This window comes from Gobius niger, assembly GCF_951799975.1.
Source record: "Gobius niger genome assembly, chromosome: 10".
NCBI lineage: Eukaryota > Metazoa > Chordata > Actinopteri > Gobiiformes > Gobiidae > Gobius > Gobius niger.
Window position 1 is genome coordinate 3,177,644 of NC_136861.1, and position 18,642 is coordinate 3,196,285.

Consider the following 18,642-nt stretch of genomic DNA (forward strand, 5'->3'; position numbering starts at 1 on the left):
AACTCACCTGAGAGACTTCAGGCCTGACTGCGACGGCGAGCGGCTTCAAACTGACGCCTCGGAGGTTTCACGAAGAGGGGCCCGTTTCCTGTGAGTCAGCAGCCAATCACACGCCGGCGAGTCCGCCCAGCGACTCCGAGGAGCAGAAGACCCCGTCACTGCTGTCGCCCTGACACCAGACCCTCCTCAGCCCGTCTGAGCTGGAGCCTTTTGTTCCACGCCGGGCCTGGCTGTAACGGTAAAGCGCCGTCACCTTCTGCAGGAAACCACAGAGCTGCTGCAGCGCCTCCTCCACATCCTCCTTCAGAGTCAGAGAGCTCCACATCCTCCTTCAGAGTCAGAGAGCTCCACATCCTCCTTCAGAGTCAGAGAGCTGCAGAGAGAGGCCAACGAGCAGATGTTCCTCAGATACACGTCCGTCTGAGACACTCACAGCAGCAAATCAACACGGTGCATCTCATTATGAACTTAAAAGGGGGGTATTCTGCAAAATTGACTTTTTCAAGCTTTCATTCCCTCATTAAAAACATGCCTGAAGTGTTGCCTTGGCACATTCACGTATTTTTGAGTAATCTGTAAAAACTCTGATGGCGGCCATTTTAGGGATAAAACCATGGATCTATTATAAACGCCTGATTCCTTCAGGAAACGCCCTCGACCTCCAGGATACGCCTCCGACCTTTCGTCACCAGCCGAGTAACCAACCACTGCTCCTCAGCAGAACCCCCTCCCCGCAGTGTCCAGCCCTAAGATGTAAACAGAGTCATCATGGAGGATTAGCTTCATGTGTCGTGAACCGGAGCCACAGCAGACTTTTACAAAGACACACATCAGTGTTACTGTTACCGAAACACCCAGGATTAAAACCGGTGACAAGAACACTTATTTCAGTGTCTGGTTCTGAGCTGGGAATGTCTTAGGGCCTTGATGATGCACAGAGCCTCCGGAGAAAGCTAATGCTAAGCTAAACCTCGAGTCATCAAGTGAAAACGAGAAATATGCACAAATAAAGTCAATAAAACCACCACACACATAAAGAACCGTTTAACAATGATCACACACGGAGCCAGGCTTGTTGATTTGGAAGTTTATTGCTCACATTTCATCTACAATGGGTCATAGCCGAGTGGTTTTCTCCCGGAGCTAACAAGTATTAGCAGTTAGCCGCAAGCAGCCTATTATGCACTTATCACGTCACTAAAACAGGCAACTGCTTGAAGCAGCCTTTATGATGATCACACACGGAGCCAGGCTTGTTGATTTCGTAGTTTATTGCTCACATTTCATCTACAGTGAGTCGTAGCCGAGTGGTTTCTCCCGGAGCTAAGGCACTATTAGCCGCGACAAGCTAACAACCTTCACCTTCACAACATTCATTGAAAACAGGCAGCATATTATGCACAAATAACGTCAATAAAGCCGGCAACTACTCGAAGCAGCCTTTACGATGATCACACAATGAGCCTGGCTTTACACATTTGTGGTTTATTGCAGACTTTTCATCAACAATGAGCTGTAGTCGATTATAACAAGCTAACGGGTAACCTCGAAAAACCATTGTCCACCTGCACAGATAATGTCCGGCTTTTGAATCGTATGGGCTCCTGCAGATCCTGGTGTCGTCCATGGGGGTATAGTTAGAGATCCATAGGGCATGGCAGATGCAAAGAGAGAGCCTCCAAACAGCAGTTATTTTTCAGGCAAGAGCCCCGTCCAAGCGTCCGGTGTGGAAGGTTCGTTTCCAAATCATATCCTGTGTGGTCATTGTTCACAAAGTGATAAACAGTAGCTCCTTTCCAACAATAAAAATTAAAATGCACCAATCGTAGTTTCAATACAGTTGAGACAACGAGCGCAGTGTTGTTGTGATGCCACAGACAGCGTGTGGAGGGGGCGTGTCTGAAAGGGTCAGAGGTTCTTAAAGAGACAGGGGCCTATTTCAAGTCATTTGCTAACGCCATTTTGAAAGAGCAATTTTATACAAGGCAGTTATTCTAATTTACTGCATTTACAGACCAACAGAAGGTTTCGTCATCATTGCAGTGTGCTATAGACTGGTGCTACGTGGAATCTGGTTTTATATCTCTGTGGAAAAGGCTCCTGGTAAGTTGTTAAGTTTGGCAAAAATGGCAAAAAGTCACAATTTTCATTGCTGGATCTGGAAGTCGAACTCCAACCTGCAACGAGGAGGAAGTCTTTTACTGAAAACAACAAATAAAGTGGAATAGTTTGTTTTTAAAAGGACACATCTGTGCAAACATGTGGATGCAGAGTCACGTTCTGTCCTGACTTTGTCCTGATGCAGAGGTTCAGATGGTGCTGCTTCATGTACCCAGAGGCCCCGGGGCTTCAACAGAACTGTAGGCCCCCAGCCCCCCCAGCACAAACCCTAACTCTGACCGATAACCCTAACCCTGCTGTAGGAACATGTGTCCCTCTGGGCCAGGTGGGCGGGGCTTCTCCAGGCACTCACAGAGGAGCAGCACAGTGACTGACATGAAAACCAATGAATCACCTTTTTCTTTTTTTCCCTTAAAGGAATAGGCCACCGTTTTTACATACTGATATATGTTCTTACCTAACCTTAGTCGAGTTAATATATCCCCGTCTGGTCTTTGTCCGTGCGCTCTGCCAGGCAAACGGAGCACATACGCAGCCTCTCCCACATGTCACATAGCTCCGAAAAAGCTCACGATAGAAGCTACCAAGCTCTTCCACGTGTTCCCTATTTAAATAAAGTTACGTGAAGTGTTTTCATGCGAAGTATATTTACACAGAAATGTAGCATGTCGATTTTATAAGCAGATAAAAAGGGGAACTATATTGTGAGGCGTAATGATACAGGACTAAAACGTCCGCGCAGTAACTCCTAAAGACTTCCCCCGCTCACTTCCGTCAATAACCTTTAGGAGTTACTGCGCGGACGTTTTGCTCCAGACCAAAAAGTGCAGACAAATAAGTGTTCAATACTTTCACCATCACCTTGACAAAAGGAGCAATTTTCTCCAGTTCAGCTTTACCCAAATCCTGTAGGCCAGCGTAACGCCTCATTTGAAAGCTAAGACCTACAAAACTAAATTGATCTTTTTCCTCACGTCATCAGATTTTTTTTCATCACTTTTTTTGTTGGGCCGTCATCTCATTTTTGCCAAATTTTCGTGACTTTTTTGTCACTTTTTCGGCAATTTTTTCTCACTTTTGTGTCAAATTTTTGTCATTTTTTCGGCATTTTTTTAATCAAATTTTGGTCATGTTTTGTCACATTTTTGCTATTTTTTTGACGAATTTTTTTGGTCATTTTTTGGTGAATTTCTTGTGACATTTTTGTGACATCTTTGCCACTTTTTTATCCATTTTTCGTCACTTATTTGTCAATTTTTTCACACTTTTGTCACATTTCCATCATTGTTTTCGTCTCAGTTTTGTTGCTATTTTCACAGCTTTTTTCCAGAAGCTTTTGGATTGGGGTAAAGCCAAACTGGAGAAAATGTGCTCGGTTCAGGCGGGAGTTAAGGGGTTAAACTGTATATTTATATATTAATTCCCTGCATGAGCTGAGAGCTGCGGTTTAAGCACTCTTTAACCTTATTATTGAGAATGTACTTATACGGTAACAGAAAAACTGTTTTCTACTCATAGGGATCCATTTTGTTTACATATAGGATTTACAAAGCCATCAAAATGAGCTCTAATAAACGTATTTGTACATTTCAGTGACGGGTCGTTCGTTTATATTGTGAAGTTTTATCGTGAAAGGTCAGACCGGAAGTAAAAATGCATTCGTTTGTGAAGTTTTATCGTGAAAGGTCAGACCGGAAGTAAAAATGCATCTGTTTGTGAAGTTTTACCGCGAAAGGTCAGACCGGATGTTCGACTCTTGTAAACACCGGAAGTGAACCGCGGTTGAAAAATCCCCCGTTTCTCCTCCTGGACTCGTAGAAACCCCCGTGAAACCGTCTCTTCGGACTGAACTCCTGCGGGACCCGGAGCCTGACGCGCGGACATGTCTGAGGAAAACATCTTCCTGTTCGTGCCAAACCTCATCGGTGAGTTTTAAAGCTGAGACACGGCGGCGTTAGCGTTAGCTCCTCATCAGGAAGAGCTCGTTTATGGAGGAATTCAGGAGTAAATCAGTGCGAGCGGAGGGAGGGCATCCGAGGGTTTGTCCGGACAGTGACAGGGCGGGGGCACGGGGGGGGTTAGGTCACGGGGTTCCTCTCACAGCCACAGTAAACATTAGGACGAAATGTATCTTCTGCTGGTCCTGGAGAGTCATGTCGACCTTTGACCCCCCGCCCCAACATTAGGTCATCTCCTCCTTCATAACCTCTTAACTCCCGCCTGAACCGAGAGCATTTTCTCCAGTTCAGCTTTACCCAAATCCTGTAGGCCATTGTAACGCCTCATTTGAAAGCTAAGACCTACAAAACTAAATTGATCTTTTCCCTCACGTCATCAGATTTTTTTCATCACTTTTTTTGTTGGGCAGTCGTCTCAGTTTTGTCAATTTTTCGTCAATTTTTTCTCATTTTTTTTGTCCAATTTTTGTAACTTCTCTGTCACATTTTTGTCACTTTTTCGTCCATTTTTTGTTCATTTTTTGTCAATTTTTGTCAGTTTTTCGTCAATTTTTATCACATTTTTGTCACATTTTCATCCATTTTTTTTCTAAATATTTCGTCAATTTTTGTTCATTTTTTGTCACTTTTTTATAATTTTTTTGTCACATTTTTGTAATTTTTTTGTCACATTTTTTGTCATTTTTTATCACATTTTTGTCACATTTTTGTAATTTTTTTGTCACATTTTTTGTCATTTTTTATCACATTTTTGTCACATTTTTGTAATTTTTTGTCACATTTTTATAATTTTTTTGTCACATTTTTACGTCAATTTTTTTTCCATCAATTTTTTGTGATTTTTTGTCACATTTTTTTCATTATTTTGTCAATTTTTTGTCAATTTCTTGTGACATTCTTGTGACATCTTTGCCACTTTTTCATCTATTTTTCATCACTTTTTTCACATTTTCATCCTCGTTTTCGTCTCAGTTTTTGTCGCTATTTTCACACCTTTTTTCCAGAAGCTTTTGGACTGGGGTAAATGTGCTCGGTTCAGGTGGGAGTTAAGGGGTTAAATTCTATCAGATTTAAATGGAGAACTGTATATTTATAGATTTATTCCCTGCGTAAGCCGAGAGCAGCTGTTTCCCCAAAGTCCCGCCTTCATCCAAACACAGGCTTTAACCTGTTTGTTTGTTGCTTTTTTTTGTCTTATACATGAACTTATGTGTCCTGTGCTTTTAACCCCTTAACTCCCACCTGAACCGAGCACATTTTCTCCCAGTTTGGCTTTACCCCAATGCAAAAGCTTCTGGAAAAAAGCTGTGAAAATAGCAAAAAAAACTGAGTCGAAAACAATGATGGAAATGTGACAAAAAAACGAGAAAACTTTGACAAAAAGTTATGAAAAATTTATGAAAAAGTGTCAAAAATGTGACAAAAAAATGATGAAAAAATGACAAAAAGTTAGTTGAATACCCAACAAAAAAATTATGGAAAAAAAATCTGATGACGTGAGGAAAAAGATCCTCTCAGTTCAGGTGGGAGTTAAGAGGTTAACCCCTCCCTCAACGCCGCCGGACGCCCCGACGGGAGCAGTGGCCCGGGGACCAGGACCACCCAGCTGGAGGATTCACCTGTTGCCCCTGTTCGGCTTTACCCAGATCTAACAACGTATAATTGCTCTGTTTTGAATTGAGGTGTTTTCACACAGGTCGGTCCGAGTTCACATGCGCCCACACCGTCCACCACGTCCACCACGTCACAACGATCAGCTGTTCATAGATACAGACGCACCTCTGGACTCGCCCATATATGGTCATGTTTGAAAACAATAAGGAGAAAAATCTACACTTTCTCTAATTATTAAAAAACTACTGTAACAAACGCTGAATTATGAATATAGTTTCTACTAAATAAAGATACAAAGACATGGGGAGGAGCAAAGAGGTTCAACAGCCCATAAATACATGAATAACGGAGAATGCTAACATGATGCTACATGTTAGCATCGTGCTAATGCTATTTGTTAAGCGTGACGTCACAACTTCTTCTTCCAGGTCCTAGCAGACCGGAAAATATGTAAGAAAAAAACATTAAAAACTTTTAAAAACCACCATCAATATAGAGTTCGGGAATGTGACGTCATATCGCTGAGCATTATGGGATGAGCATCAATTATAAACTAATGGAGATTTTAAAAGTTAAAATACTGGAGTTATTGTTCACATTAAAACACTTGGACACCACAGTGAGTTAGATGTTTTTACCAGCAGTAACTCGGCAGCTGTTCTAGGGCTATTTTCTTTTTATACTGTTTTTAGCTAATGTTCGTCAATGGAAATGCATGCTAACAGCTGCAAAGATGGCAGATCTCCATGGTAACTGTGGAATTTCCCGAACTCTATTTGTGAAACTCAGCGGAGAGTTACTGAACCTACTTTCTCAGACTCATGAGCCAAACATGCAGCACCTGCTGCTAAAAAAGTATTATCTACTAAAGTCACTACTTCCAGTGTTAGCGTAGCTGTGTTAGCATTTATCTCCGCTAACCCGGATGTAGAAGAAGAAGAAGAAGATCTTTATTTATATAGTAGTGATGTTGGTAAATATGACTTTTATAGCAGTAGGTTCATGTTTGGCTCATGGGCCTGATAAATAAGTCTGTTCAGTAACTCTCTGTTTCACAAATATTGATTGTTCCATCATGTTATTCTGTCACTCCCTCATTAAAAACATGGCTGAAGTGTTGCCTTGGCACATTCACGTATTTCTGAGTCATCTGTAAAAACTCTGATGGCGGCCATTTTAGGGATAGGTTTGCCTGAGTCCTCCTAGGAACGCCCCCACCTCCTGGAGACGCCTCCGGGCTCTCGTCACCAGCCGAGTAACCAACCACTGCTCCTCAGCAGAACCCCCTCCCCACTGATGCCACAGACAGCGTGTGGAGGGGGCGTGTCTAAAGGCTCAGAGGTTCTTAAAGAGACAGAGGCCTATTTCAAGACATTCACTACAGCCATTTTGAGAGAGACATTTTATACAAGGCAGTTATTCTAATTTACTGCATTTACAGACCAACAGAAGGTTTGTCATCATTGTAGTGACTTTCATTATGGAGAGGATCGATGTTATTGTTTCTGTTTTGGGGACTGATGGGCAAACGGCTGATTTTTCTGAGCTTGTAGAGCATGAGAAGTGGGTGTTCCGTGGGTTTGTTTGATTTGGTTTCCTGGTGTGTTCTCAGGTTATGCCCGTGTGGTGTTGGCTCTGATCTCCTTTTTCCTGATGCCCTGCTGCCCGTGGCCCGCGGTCTTCTGTTACCTGCTGAGCGCGCTGCTGGACGCCTTCGATGGACACGCCGCCCGCGCCCTCAACCAGTGTGAGTCCACCCTCACCGTCACCCACCCTCACCGTCACTCACCCTCGCCGTCACTCACCCCCGTTGCCACTCGCCGCAACCAATGACGGCGACGCTAAGGGGCCGCCATTGCTGCAGTACCTCCATATAAAACAAGCTAGCTTTCCGTTAGCATTGCACTTTCCACACGTTTTCAGCAACTGTAAAGCCTGGTTTGTCGAAATCTCGTATACTACTGAGTAGGGCTGAAACAACTAATCTTATTAAGGCGAGACACTTTAGGTGAAAGTATTGATTTTTCACGCAGTGGTGGAAGTGGAGATTTGTATCTATTTTCCTCCCTTTACATCTTAGTTTTCATGTCAGTATAAAAATGATGATGTTTATTTTATGATGTTTTGTCTGCGAGGTGGGGGCGACCCGGAAGTAGAAGGGCCGTCTTTCCCGCGGGTTTTCATTCATAAATATTGACAGATTTGACATCCACGTGTCCTGCTAAGGGGCCCCGTGATGACGCTTTCACCCAAATATGGTGTTTTTCCTCCTACGAGACGCTGGAGCGGAAAAGTGGAAGAACGGGCCGAGCATGCGCACTCGCTACAAAACTTCAGGGCTGGTTTTCTCTGAATGAGAGAAGCTGCACTCGGGCAGAGCCTGAGCCCTTATAGAAGCTCCCACAGACTCCAAACTTTACAGGCTGAGACACAACAAGGTTTAGAAGGTTTTTTCAGAGGGATTTTTTAATATCTAATTCCAAACCTGATTTATTCAGCTTTGAAACCAAACAAACAGGCGGAATTTGATGATTAGTTTATTGAAACTAAACTAAATATCCAAAATCCCCTCTTAAAAAATCTTAGTTACTAATATGTCAATAAAATAAAACCATAACATTTAATCTGGCTCAATTCATTATTTTGATTTCGTTGCCCAAAAAATTGGCAATTTTGGCCATTTTAATGCTCAAAATGCCTTATTTTTTATGTGAAATCATAAAATGACAGAAAAAATGCAACACATTTTTTTCTCATATTTATATCTGTGATGTTCAGCAAAAGTTTCAAATTGACATCTCTACATTTATTTATTTTCCCCTGTTCACCTGCAGTGTCTCGCCTTAATTGACGACTAATCGATTATTGAAGTAGTCGACAACTATTTTAGTGTTTAATGTAGTATTATTGATGAAAACCTACTTTGTTTTATAGCAAGTGTATGTAGTGCACTTTGTACATTGTAAATTTCCTGAATATCTGTTTTTGTCTCGTCCGATCAGAAGCAGAATTAGCACCAAGAGCCTCCAACAAACATTTACTTTACGTTTACTCCATCAACATGTCCTCAAGCGGATCCACTTTAGCTTCATGTGATTAAAAACATGGAAAAAACAACATTTTCCTACACCATTCATAGCCAAGCGACTAATCGATTAATCATAAAAGTAGTCGATAGATCAATCGATTACACAATAATCGTTAGTTGCAGCCCTACTACTGAGGGCCGGACTTTGATTGACAGGCTGACAGACCGTTAGCATTAGCGTTAGCATTAGAGCTGAAGGTGAAGTGAAGATCCTTTATGCCCTTATTAGGAACATGCTCCACTAACACGAGCAGCTGACCCTTAACCTTTCATGGACTGTCAGATCTATGAGTTACTGAACTAGAGCTTCAGCAGCATTTGCCCAGTTCGACCGTCCTTACCCAGGGGAAGGGGAAGTGAAAGCCCTGACTCTGTGTGTGGTTTGTTTCCGTAGCGACGAAGTTCGGCGCGATGATGGACATGCTGACTGACCGCTGCGCCACCATGTGTCTGCTGGTCAACCTGTCCCTGCTGTACCCGGCCTACACCTTCCTCTTCCAGGTACCCTTTCACCCCTTCACCCCCACCTGGACCCAACACGTTTGGCTTTACCCAAATCTAAAAGAACGAACTGGAGGAAGGTGCACTTGGTTCAGGCGAGGGGTCAAAGGTTAAACTGCAGTGACTCGTCTGAAGTCTGTTGTTTATTTCCCCTCAGGTGAGCATGTGTCTGGACATCAGCAGCCACTGGCTCCACCTACACAGGTAAGACACGCCCACACACACACAGGCCCCTCCCCCTGTGCAGGTGAGACACGCCCCCACACACAGGCCCCTCCCCCTGCACCGCTGAGACAGGGTCCTTTAAAGTAGGAGATTTCAGTCATTTGTTGGTTTTCTTGACGGCGTAAAGACTGTTTTCTGTCCTCAGCTCCACCATCAAAGGCTCAACGAGTCACAAAAGCATCGACCTGTCGGGAAACCCCATCCTCCGCGTCTACTACACATCTAAGGTACTTTTACTGCTATGATACTACAATATTATTACTGTACTACCGATATTCTGACGTTGATTCTCCTCTTCCTGTTTCCAGCCCGTCCTGTTTGTGATGTGCGCTGGAAACGAGCTCTTCTTCTGTCTGCTCTACCTCCTCCACCACATCGAGGAGCCCGCAGGTAACACATGCAGCGCCCCCTGCTGGTGACACGTTCACACACAGGATTATAGAGCAGACATGGAGAAAGAAATGGGCCAAAATGTCAGATAAAGCGTGTCATGTACAAAAGCTTCTGGAAAAAAGCTGTGAAAATAGCAACAAAACTGAGACAAAAAATTGATGAAAACGTGGCAAAAATGTCACAAGAAATTGACAAAATTGACGAAAAAATGACACAAGTGTGACAAAAATGACCAAAAAAGTTTTTAAAAAAAGTTTAAAAAATGACAAAAATTTGATTAAAAAATGACGAAAAAATTAAAAAAATGTGACATAAATGTGATAAAAAATTGACAAAAAATGGACAAAAATGTGACAAAAATGACAAAAAATGTGAAAAAAAATGTGGGGAAAAATGGACAAAAATGTGACAGAAAATTACAAAAATGTGACAAAAAATTACAAAAATATGAAAAAAATGTGACAAAAAAAATGACAATAAATGAACAAAAAGTTGATTAAAAATGACGAAAAAATTAAAAAAAATGTGACATAAATGTGATAAAAAATTGACAAAAAATTACAAAAACTGACAAAAATGTGACAAAAAAAATGACAATAAATGAACAAAAAGTTGATTAAAAATGACGAAAAAATTAAAAAAATGTGACATAAATGTGATAAAAAATTGACAAAAAATTACAAAAACTGACAAAAATGTGACAAAAATGACAAAAAATATGACAAAAAAATGACAAAAAATGACAAAAGTGAGTTGAATACCCAACAAAAAACTAATGGGGAAAAAAAATCTGACGTGAGGAAAAAGATCCTCTCGGTTCAGGCGGGAGTTAAGAGGTTAAAGCGTGTCGTGTATGAAGCGTGTGTAAAGCGCGTCATTTATGAAGCGTGTTTTAAAGCGTGTTCTGTTACAGGATGGCTGTACGCGCTGCTGTTCGTCTGCGCCCTCATCTCTTTTGCCAAAGCCGCCATCTCCGCGGTGCATCTGGTCACCGCGTCGCAGAACATGGCCGCCCTGGACACGGCGGAGCGGCAGAGCAACAAGAAGCAGTGAGACGACAACGGGACACGTCACGGAGCCACGCTGAGGCGCCGGGACGAGGTTCGCGGGACGCTCCGGGTTTAGTCCCGCCTCTGACATTGTGATGAAAGTGACAGACGTGACTAAACCCGGGCCGGTCCCTTTAAAGGAGCTGTACCCAGTTTGTTTATTCTCTGACATTTATCCAGGAAGTGACTCCAACATGGCGGCGTCGCTCCCTGGTCTTTCCCAAACACTGACATTAGAGGTCGACCGATATATCGGGCCGAGATCCTCAGAGACTTGTGTTTTTTTGCACAGGTGTCGTTCACGTGACGTCACCTCCTTCTAAAGAGCCTGTAGATACAGACGGCAGTGCGCCATGGAAGGGGCGTGGCTTATAGATACAGGGGGCGTGGCCTCGCGGAGGGGGAAGACGGAATCTTTTGGAAAACACAATTATCCACTCTTATTTATCACATAAATAAAGTAAAGTGTGAGTCAGGTCCATATGGATGTTTATTCACAGCAGATTGTTCAGTAGAAGCTAAGTCGTAGCTAGCGTTAGCATTAGCATTCTCCGTTATTTATGTATTTATGGGCTGTTGAACCACTCTGCTCCTCCCCATGTCTTTGTATCTTTATTTAGTAGAAAATTATATTCATATTTCAGCGTTTGTTGAAGTAGTTTTTGAATAATTAGAGACAGTGTAGATTTTTCACAATCATAAGACACAGAGACTTTTTGTTTTTATATATTTTGTTTTTGAGTTTTGTGTCACTACGGAGCTCCTTCTGAATGACTCCCCTCCTACAGCGCCCCCTGTGGTCACAGCTCAACACTGACACAGCTTCAGGATTACAGACGTTAGAACCTCTCACCCCCCGCCTTAACCGAGCTTTACCCAAATCTAAATCTTCTCATCGGCCGACCTCTAACTGACATGTTTGGTATCCACGTGTAGCAGGACAGGACCGAGATGACGCCTTTGTGGGAGACACATATACACAGACAAAGAGACACAAACATCTGGGTACAGCCCCTTTAACTGCAGCTCTCACTCGTCCAGGAGGAGTTGGAAACGACCAAATTCACCACATTCGCAAAGGTCAGAGCAGCTCGATGTGAAACCGAGGCCTCGGACTCAGGCGAGATAAACAAAACACGAGTCTTTGTTGGTTATTAAAGGAAACAAACGTCTGTTTTTGTGTTACCGAAGTGTTGGATCAGGGTTTATCCAGATCACGTTTCAGAATGTTCAAACATAAACGTATTTTACAGTTTCTAAAGACGTGCAAACGGCAGAAAGAGGTCACACTTGGATCACTATAAAAACAATAATGGCGGCTCTTGTGATGAGCTTTAAAATCCTCCATTAGTCATTCCCTTCATGCTGGTGAGCCGCTATTGTAGCCACAGCCGCCTCCCATCACAAGCAGTGATAATATTCCCAAACTAATTTAGATTTAATGCTGCCGTGAACAGTGTCAAATAAACACAGGAAACTCTCACCGCGCGGCCGAGTTGCTCACATCTCCACGGTAACGCTAAGAGCTAGCGACACGCGCTGCAGTATTTTCTGGAGGTATTTTTCCAACCCGGAAGACGCTCATACAACTTTAGCAGCAGCAGAAATATAAATATCACAGCAGTAAGTGAAGTTACTTCACACTGCAGTTATGAGGAGTCGACATCTGCAACACAGCTTCATAAATGGCTAACACAAACACGCTAGCACACACGCTAACACACAAGCTAACACACACACACGCTAAGACACACGCTAACACACACGCTAACACACACACACACGCTAAGACACACGCTAACACACACGCTAACACACACACACACACATGCTAACACACACACACTAGCACACACACACGCTAACACACACACGCTAACACACACACGCATGGCCTCTTCTTTAGGAAGGGTAAACAAAGTCCTCGTGGACAAACGCATTTCCGCCACATTATCGTCAGGTAAGAAAGAACAGGCGTGTCCAGAGTTAGAAAGAGCTCCTTTTGCTCCTTTCAGAGCAAACATGACGTGTGTTCAGACGCTCAGGGGGCGTTTGTTTGACGCCTCGGGCACTTCCTGTTTTCTTTCTTACAACAGCAATAATGAAAAAGCTGTTTTACAAATTAAAATCAGGCCGTAAGTATAGAATTAAAACATTACATTACAGACGCCGAGCTCCTCCGTTCCGTCTCTGACGACACGACTGAGCAGGTCAGTGGTTCACCAGCAGGGGCGGGATTCAGGAGGATTACTGAGAACTGTGTGAATTAAAGCTGGGGTACCTGATTTTTCCTGTTCTTTGACATTTTTTGTTTTGTCCCAAACTTATTTCTAGCTCTCACAGTCCCTCCCGTATATTCAAATTGTTCAAAGAATGTAATTATAAGCACATTTCAGACCTGTGCACAGCATTGAGTGGTGACAAAGTGAAGCAGGGGCGGCCACCCCCAAGATAAATTCCACTAGTTTAGATTAGACTTCTATCAATGGAGCTTTAGGTGAAGAAAATACAACAAGGTCTGTGTTTTGCTGAGTTTACAACATACTCTGAGGTGGCAAAAATAAATGTATTCCACAACACAAAAAAATCAGGTACCCCAGCTTTAAGCCAAGAAACAGTCCGGGGGTGTTTCTGATCAGGAAATAGCAAAACAACACGGCAAAGGCTCCAAAAAGTCGATTTTGGATGATATAGGTTTTGACACACTTCATTAAAGTGGACGTATATTTGTCTTTAAACCTGGAGCAGTATTTATTACATAGTTTTGTTTCTTCTTCTACGGTTTCAGCGCTTCGTTCTGGTTATAATTGTCATTGTTAAATCCTCAAAGTTTTTCTTAGAGAAACTCCGTCTGCGTCCGAGGCCTAAAGGTGTAACGTAGTATTTTGTGATGAAAATGTGCAGATAAAGGAGCTTTACAAGTAAATCTGAGGTGATGTTTTTTCTTAGAAACGTTAGGGTTGTTCCAGTCAGGCACTGTTTGTACAAATGTGGAGCGTTTTAAGCCACAGATGATCACCCTTCCATGGTCAAAGAGCCGGACTGAACCACCTCTGTCCGTCTGAAGGGTTTATCCGTGGCTTAAAACAAAACCTGCAAATCTTTGAGTGAACTTTTCCACGAGTCACGTGTTAATTTATTGTAAACGCAGAGTAAGAGCTTAGATCTGTAGGTTTTTGTCCATTCGTGGTGTTTTTATTATGATCATTTTAATATCTATTCCATGCTTTTGTTGCTTTGAGGTAAAATGTAATCTTTGTTGATTCCACGATGAGTTCAGCTCATTATGTGCACTTCATTTTATGGTTTTGGTTTGAATGTATAAATATTAAAAGTTATGAAGCTCCGGCGAAACCAAGTCTTATTTAAGGCCTAAATATGTATCTATATCTGCTGTATTTTTGCTGTAAAGATATTAAAGATGCTTTGTTTGTTTGGACTCTGGGTGAAGAACTTTCCTCCTAAAAATAAATGTTTATCTTTCTGTGACAGGAGGGAAATCATGGAGAAATACGGCTCTGTCTTTTCACATTTTTTCATTCTTCCAAGCTGTTCTGTGGGTTTTGGGCCAGATCCATTATTTAGAAAACGTTTGTTAAGTGTGACGTCACGACTTCCACTTCCGGGTCCGAGCAGAGCGGCTAATAAACATTAAAAAACTCTTCAACAACCATCAATATTTCTGAAACTCCACAGAGAGTTACTGAACCGACTTATTTCTCAGACTCATCAGCCAGAAATGCTGAACCTGCTGCTGAAAAAGTCATATTTACTAAAGACACTTCCGGGATTAGCGTAGCTGCTGCGCCGTTAGCATTTATCTCCGCTAACCCAGATGTGGTGATTTTGATAAATATGACTTTTACAGCAGCAGGTTCATGTTTGGCTCATGGTTCTATAAATAAGTGTGTTCAGTAACTCTCTGTGGAGTTTCACAAATATTGATTGTGGTTTTAAAGAGTTTTTTGTAGTTTCTCGCACATCTGTGACCCCGGACGTAGAGCTGTGACGTCACCCCTTAACCCCCGGTCGAACCGATTCCAGTTTAACCCCCGGGGAAACGGGAATCGGTTTTCCCGGGGGTTAAACGGGAATCGGTTCTGTAACATTCTCATAATTTTGCCATACAGTAGCACTACTCAAATTTGTTGAAGGGAGATGTAACATTCTCGTAATATTGCTCCACTGGACTCTTATTTTGAAAACCGGAAGTCCATAAAAAACGGTTGTACAAGATGTAGCTTGCTATTTGTAAAAAGTGTACCTACGAGGCACTGGTTAAAAGGCTGAAATAAAAGAACTAAAAGTATAACACGGACTAAGTTATTCTTAAGGTGCGTACACACCAAACGTGCGTCCACGCCCCATCTGCCTCTCGTTGGACGCCAAACAACGCCGCTTCACACACGCGACAAACGCCTGTTTGCTGGCGCGTGAAGGTTGGCAAGCGTCATACATGGGAGGCGTGTCTGGCCACCGGTTGTTGAGGGCGCACTCACACTTGACATCCGAACCTGCCACTCTCGAGCTCGTTTGAGGAAAGGCCTGGATGCCCCGAACGGCCCGCGCTCACACTTACACAAACGAACCGAGCCGTGGCCGAACACGAGGAGTTGTTTACAAGTGCACGTGAGCAGCAGCAGCGCAACATAATGCGGAAGAAAAAAAGAACCTAAGCTGCGTGAAATAATGTCTACTATGAGCCCTGTCAAATCTCTTCACTCCACTTTTCTTTGCATTTTACTAGGCCTACAGTTTAACAAAAAGGGCTGTGGTGAATAACAATCGATTTTAATAAAGCAGAGAAATAGAGAAGTGCGCGTCCCTCTGTCCCGCTCAGCTGAGGCGGGGGGTGGGGGGGGGGGGGGGGGGACGGGGTTGGAGCAGCAGCACCTGCCGCTCTGAGCCTTGCTTTGGAGTCATATACAGCCTGAACAGAAGATCTGACTCTCAGTTTATGTCATTCGTTGCTGCTTCAGCCACTGGTTAAACAGCTTTATGTTGGTGAACTCCTGAAGTCTACGCTTTACGTTACAACAAAGCACTTAACACGAACGCACCAAAATCACAAGTGATCTAAATGCACCTGCAGGTTTTATCTGTCCCACTAAAGCCTGCGGCCAAACCGGGTACAGTAGCAGAGAGGGCGGGAGAAGCGCAGCCGCTCCCCGTATAGTCAGCCCGAGACGCGCGTGAAGCGGCCAGGGCGTCGGGGTGAGCGGTCGGGGAGACGAGCGGTTTGTGGCCGGGGGTCCGGGGAGCCGCCCGGGAGCGAAGCGGTCGGGGCCGGGGAGACGAGAGCGAGGCAGCCGCTGCTCTGTTTGATAAATACAGCCTTTTCTCACTGTTTTACGTGACAAATGCACCCGCCCATACAACAGCCGCTTGTATCTGTGCGTGTGCGCAAACACGAGCAACCGAGCCGCGCTCCGCCCCCCCTCCTCCAAGCGGCCAAAGTCCGGAACCGAGTCCGACTCGGGCATGGTTTGTTGCAGGTAACAGGTGACGCCTGAGCCCAGTCAGCGTCCCTGATTGGTTCACAAGGCATAAATGAACGCACGTGTAGATTGGATTCCTTGAGTGCATGAAGCAGTGGGCGCGGCCTCCCTGTACGCTCACCGCGCTGTTCTCCCTGGCTTTGACGCGCGTCCTTCCTCATCCGCTCGCGTTTGCTACGCTCAATACGCGCGGACAGCTTTGCTTGCATTTCGAAGCGCGTTGAAGCGCCTCTACATAGGGTTAACATGGAAGTTGGAGGCGTGGACGCTTTTGGTGTGTACGCACCTTTAGTTAGCCAGGCACAACAGGTTCGACCGGGGGTTAAGGGGTTTAACGGGAATCTGTTCGACCGGTGGTTAAGGAGTTAACAAACGTATCTGGCAATAATAAAGGATAGAACTGGGACACTTGCATGTTGAAGGTCAGGGGAAAAGGGGAACATTTACCCATCCATCCATTTTCTTCCTCTTTATCCGGGGCCGGGTCGCGGGGGCAACGTCTCAGCAGAGATGCCCAGACTTCCTGATCCACACACACCTCCTCCAGCTGTTCTGACCCCGAGGCCACACCTCCTCCAGCTGTTCTGACCCCGAGGCCACACCTCCTCCAGCTGTTCTGACCCCGAGGCCACACCTCCTCCAGCTGTTCTGACCCCGAGGCCACACCTCCTCCAGCTGTTCTGACCCCGAGGCCACACCAGGCCAGCTCGGAGACATAGTCTCACCACCGTGTCCTGGGTCTTAGGCCTTGTCCCACTAGGACATGCCTGGAACACCTCCCGCGGGAGGCGACCAGGAGGCATCCGGAACAGATGCCCGAGCCACCTCAGCTGCTCCTTTCGACGTGAAGGAGCAGCGACTCTACTCCGAGCTCCTCCCGGGTAACTGAGCTCCTCACCCGATCTCGAAGGGTGCGCCCAGCCACCCTGCGAAGGAAACTCATTTACCAGTTCCCCTTATCGTTAGCATTAGGCTAATGGAGCTCTCATGCTGCAGTTTGGCTCCATTATTTGGGGTGAAAATAAAAAGATATTATAGGGCGATGTCGCGCGTGTTAAAGGAACAGGCCTGAGATCTGTTCTTACCTGAGTTTAGACGAGTTGATACGTACCTGTCGGGGCTTTGTGCGCGTGGTCGCTTCCACCTTCACCCCCGTTTGGAGCTATAAGAATACACTGTTAGCCAAATGCTAACAACATCTTTGGTTGTTTTGCGTGACTGAGGGCACACACAAAGACCAGACAGGTACGTATCAACTCGTCTAAGCTCAGGTAAGAACATATCTCAGTCTGGAAAAACACCGGCCTGTTCCTTTAAGACAAACATGTGAGGTCAGAATGACTTAAAGAAGTTTCGAAGGAAAGCCCATAGACTCCATTTCCGATTAGGGTCCAGCCGCCGATAAATGGGCTCTTTTAAACGGTGCTCTTCGGCGTTCATTAGGCTCACGCACCAGTGTCAGACACCGGGGGCAAGTTGGGTGAAGTGTCTTGCTCAATGACACTGTTGCACCTGAAGCCCATGGTCTGATTAAACTCTAATATTTGATCGATGTTTTTCCTTTAGTTCATTGTAATAACCTAATTATGAAGCTTTTGTACCAATTTCATGAACTTGACCTCTTACCACCCGCCTAAACCGAATGCATACTGTCCTCTTTGGCTAAACGCCTGTGTAACACCTCATTTGAAAGCTAAGACCCACAAAACTGATCTTTTTCCTCACGTTGTTGCTGTGAGTTTTTGTCACATTTTTGTCGAATTTTTGTCACATTTTTGTTGCATTTTTGTTGAACTTTTGTCACATTTTTGTTGAACTTTTGTCATATTTTTATTGAATTTTTGTCACTTTTTTATTGAATTTTTGTCACTTTTTTGTTGAATTTTTGTCACATTTTTGTTGAACTTTTGTCACATTTTTGTTGAACTTTTGTCATATTTTTATTGAATTTTTGTCACTTTTTTATTGAATTTTTGTCACTTTTTTGTTGAATTTTTGTCACTTTTGTCGAAATTTTGTCACATTTTTGTTGAATTTTTGTAAATTTTTGTTGAATTTTTGTCACTTTTTTGTTGAATTTTTGTCACTTTTTTGTTGAATTTTTGTCACTTTTTTGTTGAATTTTTGTCTCTTTTTTGTTGAATTTTTGTTGAACTTTTGTCATATTTTTATTGAACTTTTGTCACTTTTTTATT

General features: G+C 43.7%; 1 protein-coding gene across 1 annotated transcript; it reads left to right on the plus strand.

Moving 5' to 3' along the window:
• Positions 1 to 3,860: 3,860 nt before the first annotated feature.
• cdipt (CDP-diacylglycerol--inositol 3-phosphatidyltransferase (phosphatidylinositol synthase)) lies at positions 3,861 to 11,099 on the plus strand. The gene is made up of 7 exons (XM_079564855.1): positions 3,861 to 4,046; positions 7,306 to 7,440; positions 9,176 to 9,282; positions 9,440 to 9,486; positions 9,653 to 9,734; positions 9,816 to 9,897; positions 10,814 to 11,099. Exons 1-7 carry the CDS (start codon positions 4,004 to 4,006, stop codon positions 10,951 to 10,953), a joined length of 636 nt encoding a protein of 211 aa, XP_079420981.1. The 5' UTR covers positions 3,861 to 4,003; the 3' UTR covers positions 10,954 to 11,099.
• Positions 11,100 to 18,642: the final 7,543 nt, after the last annotated feature.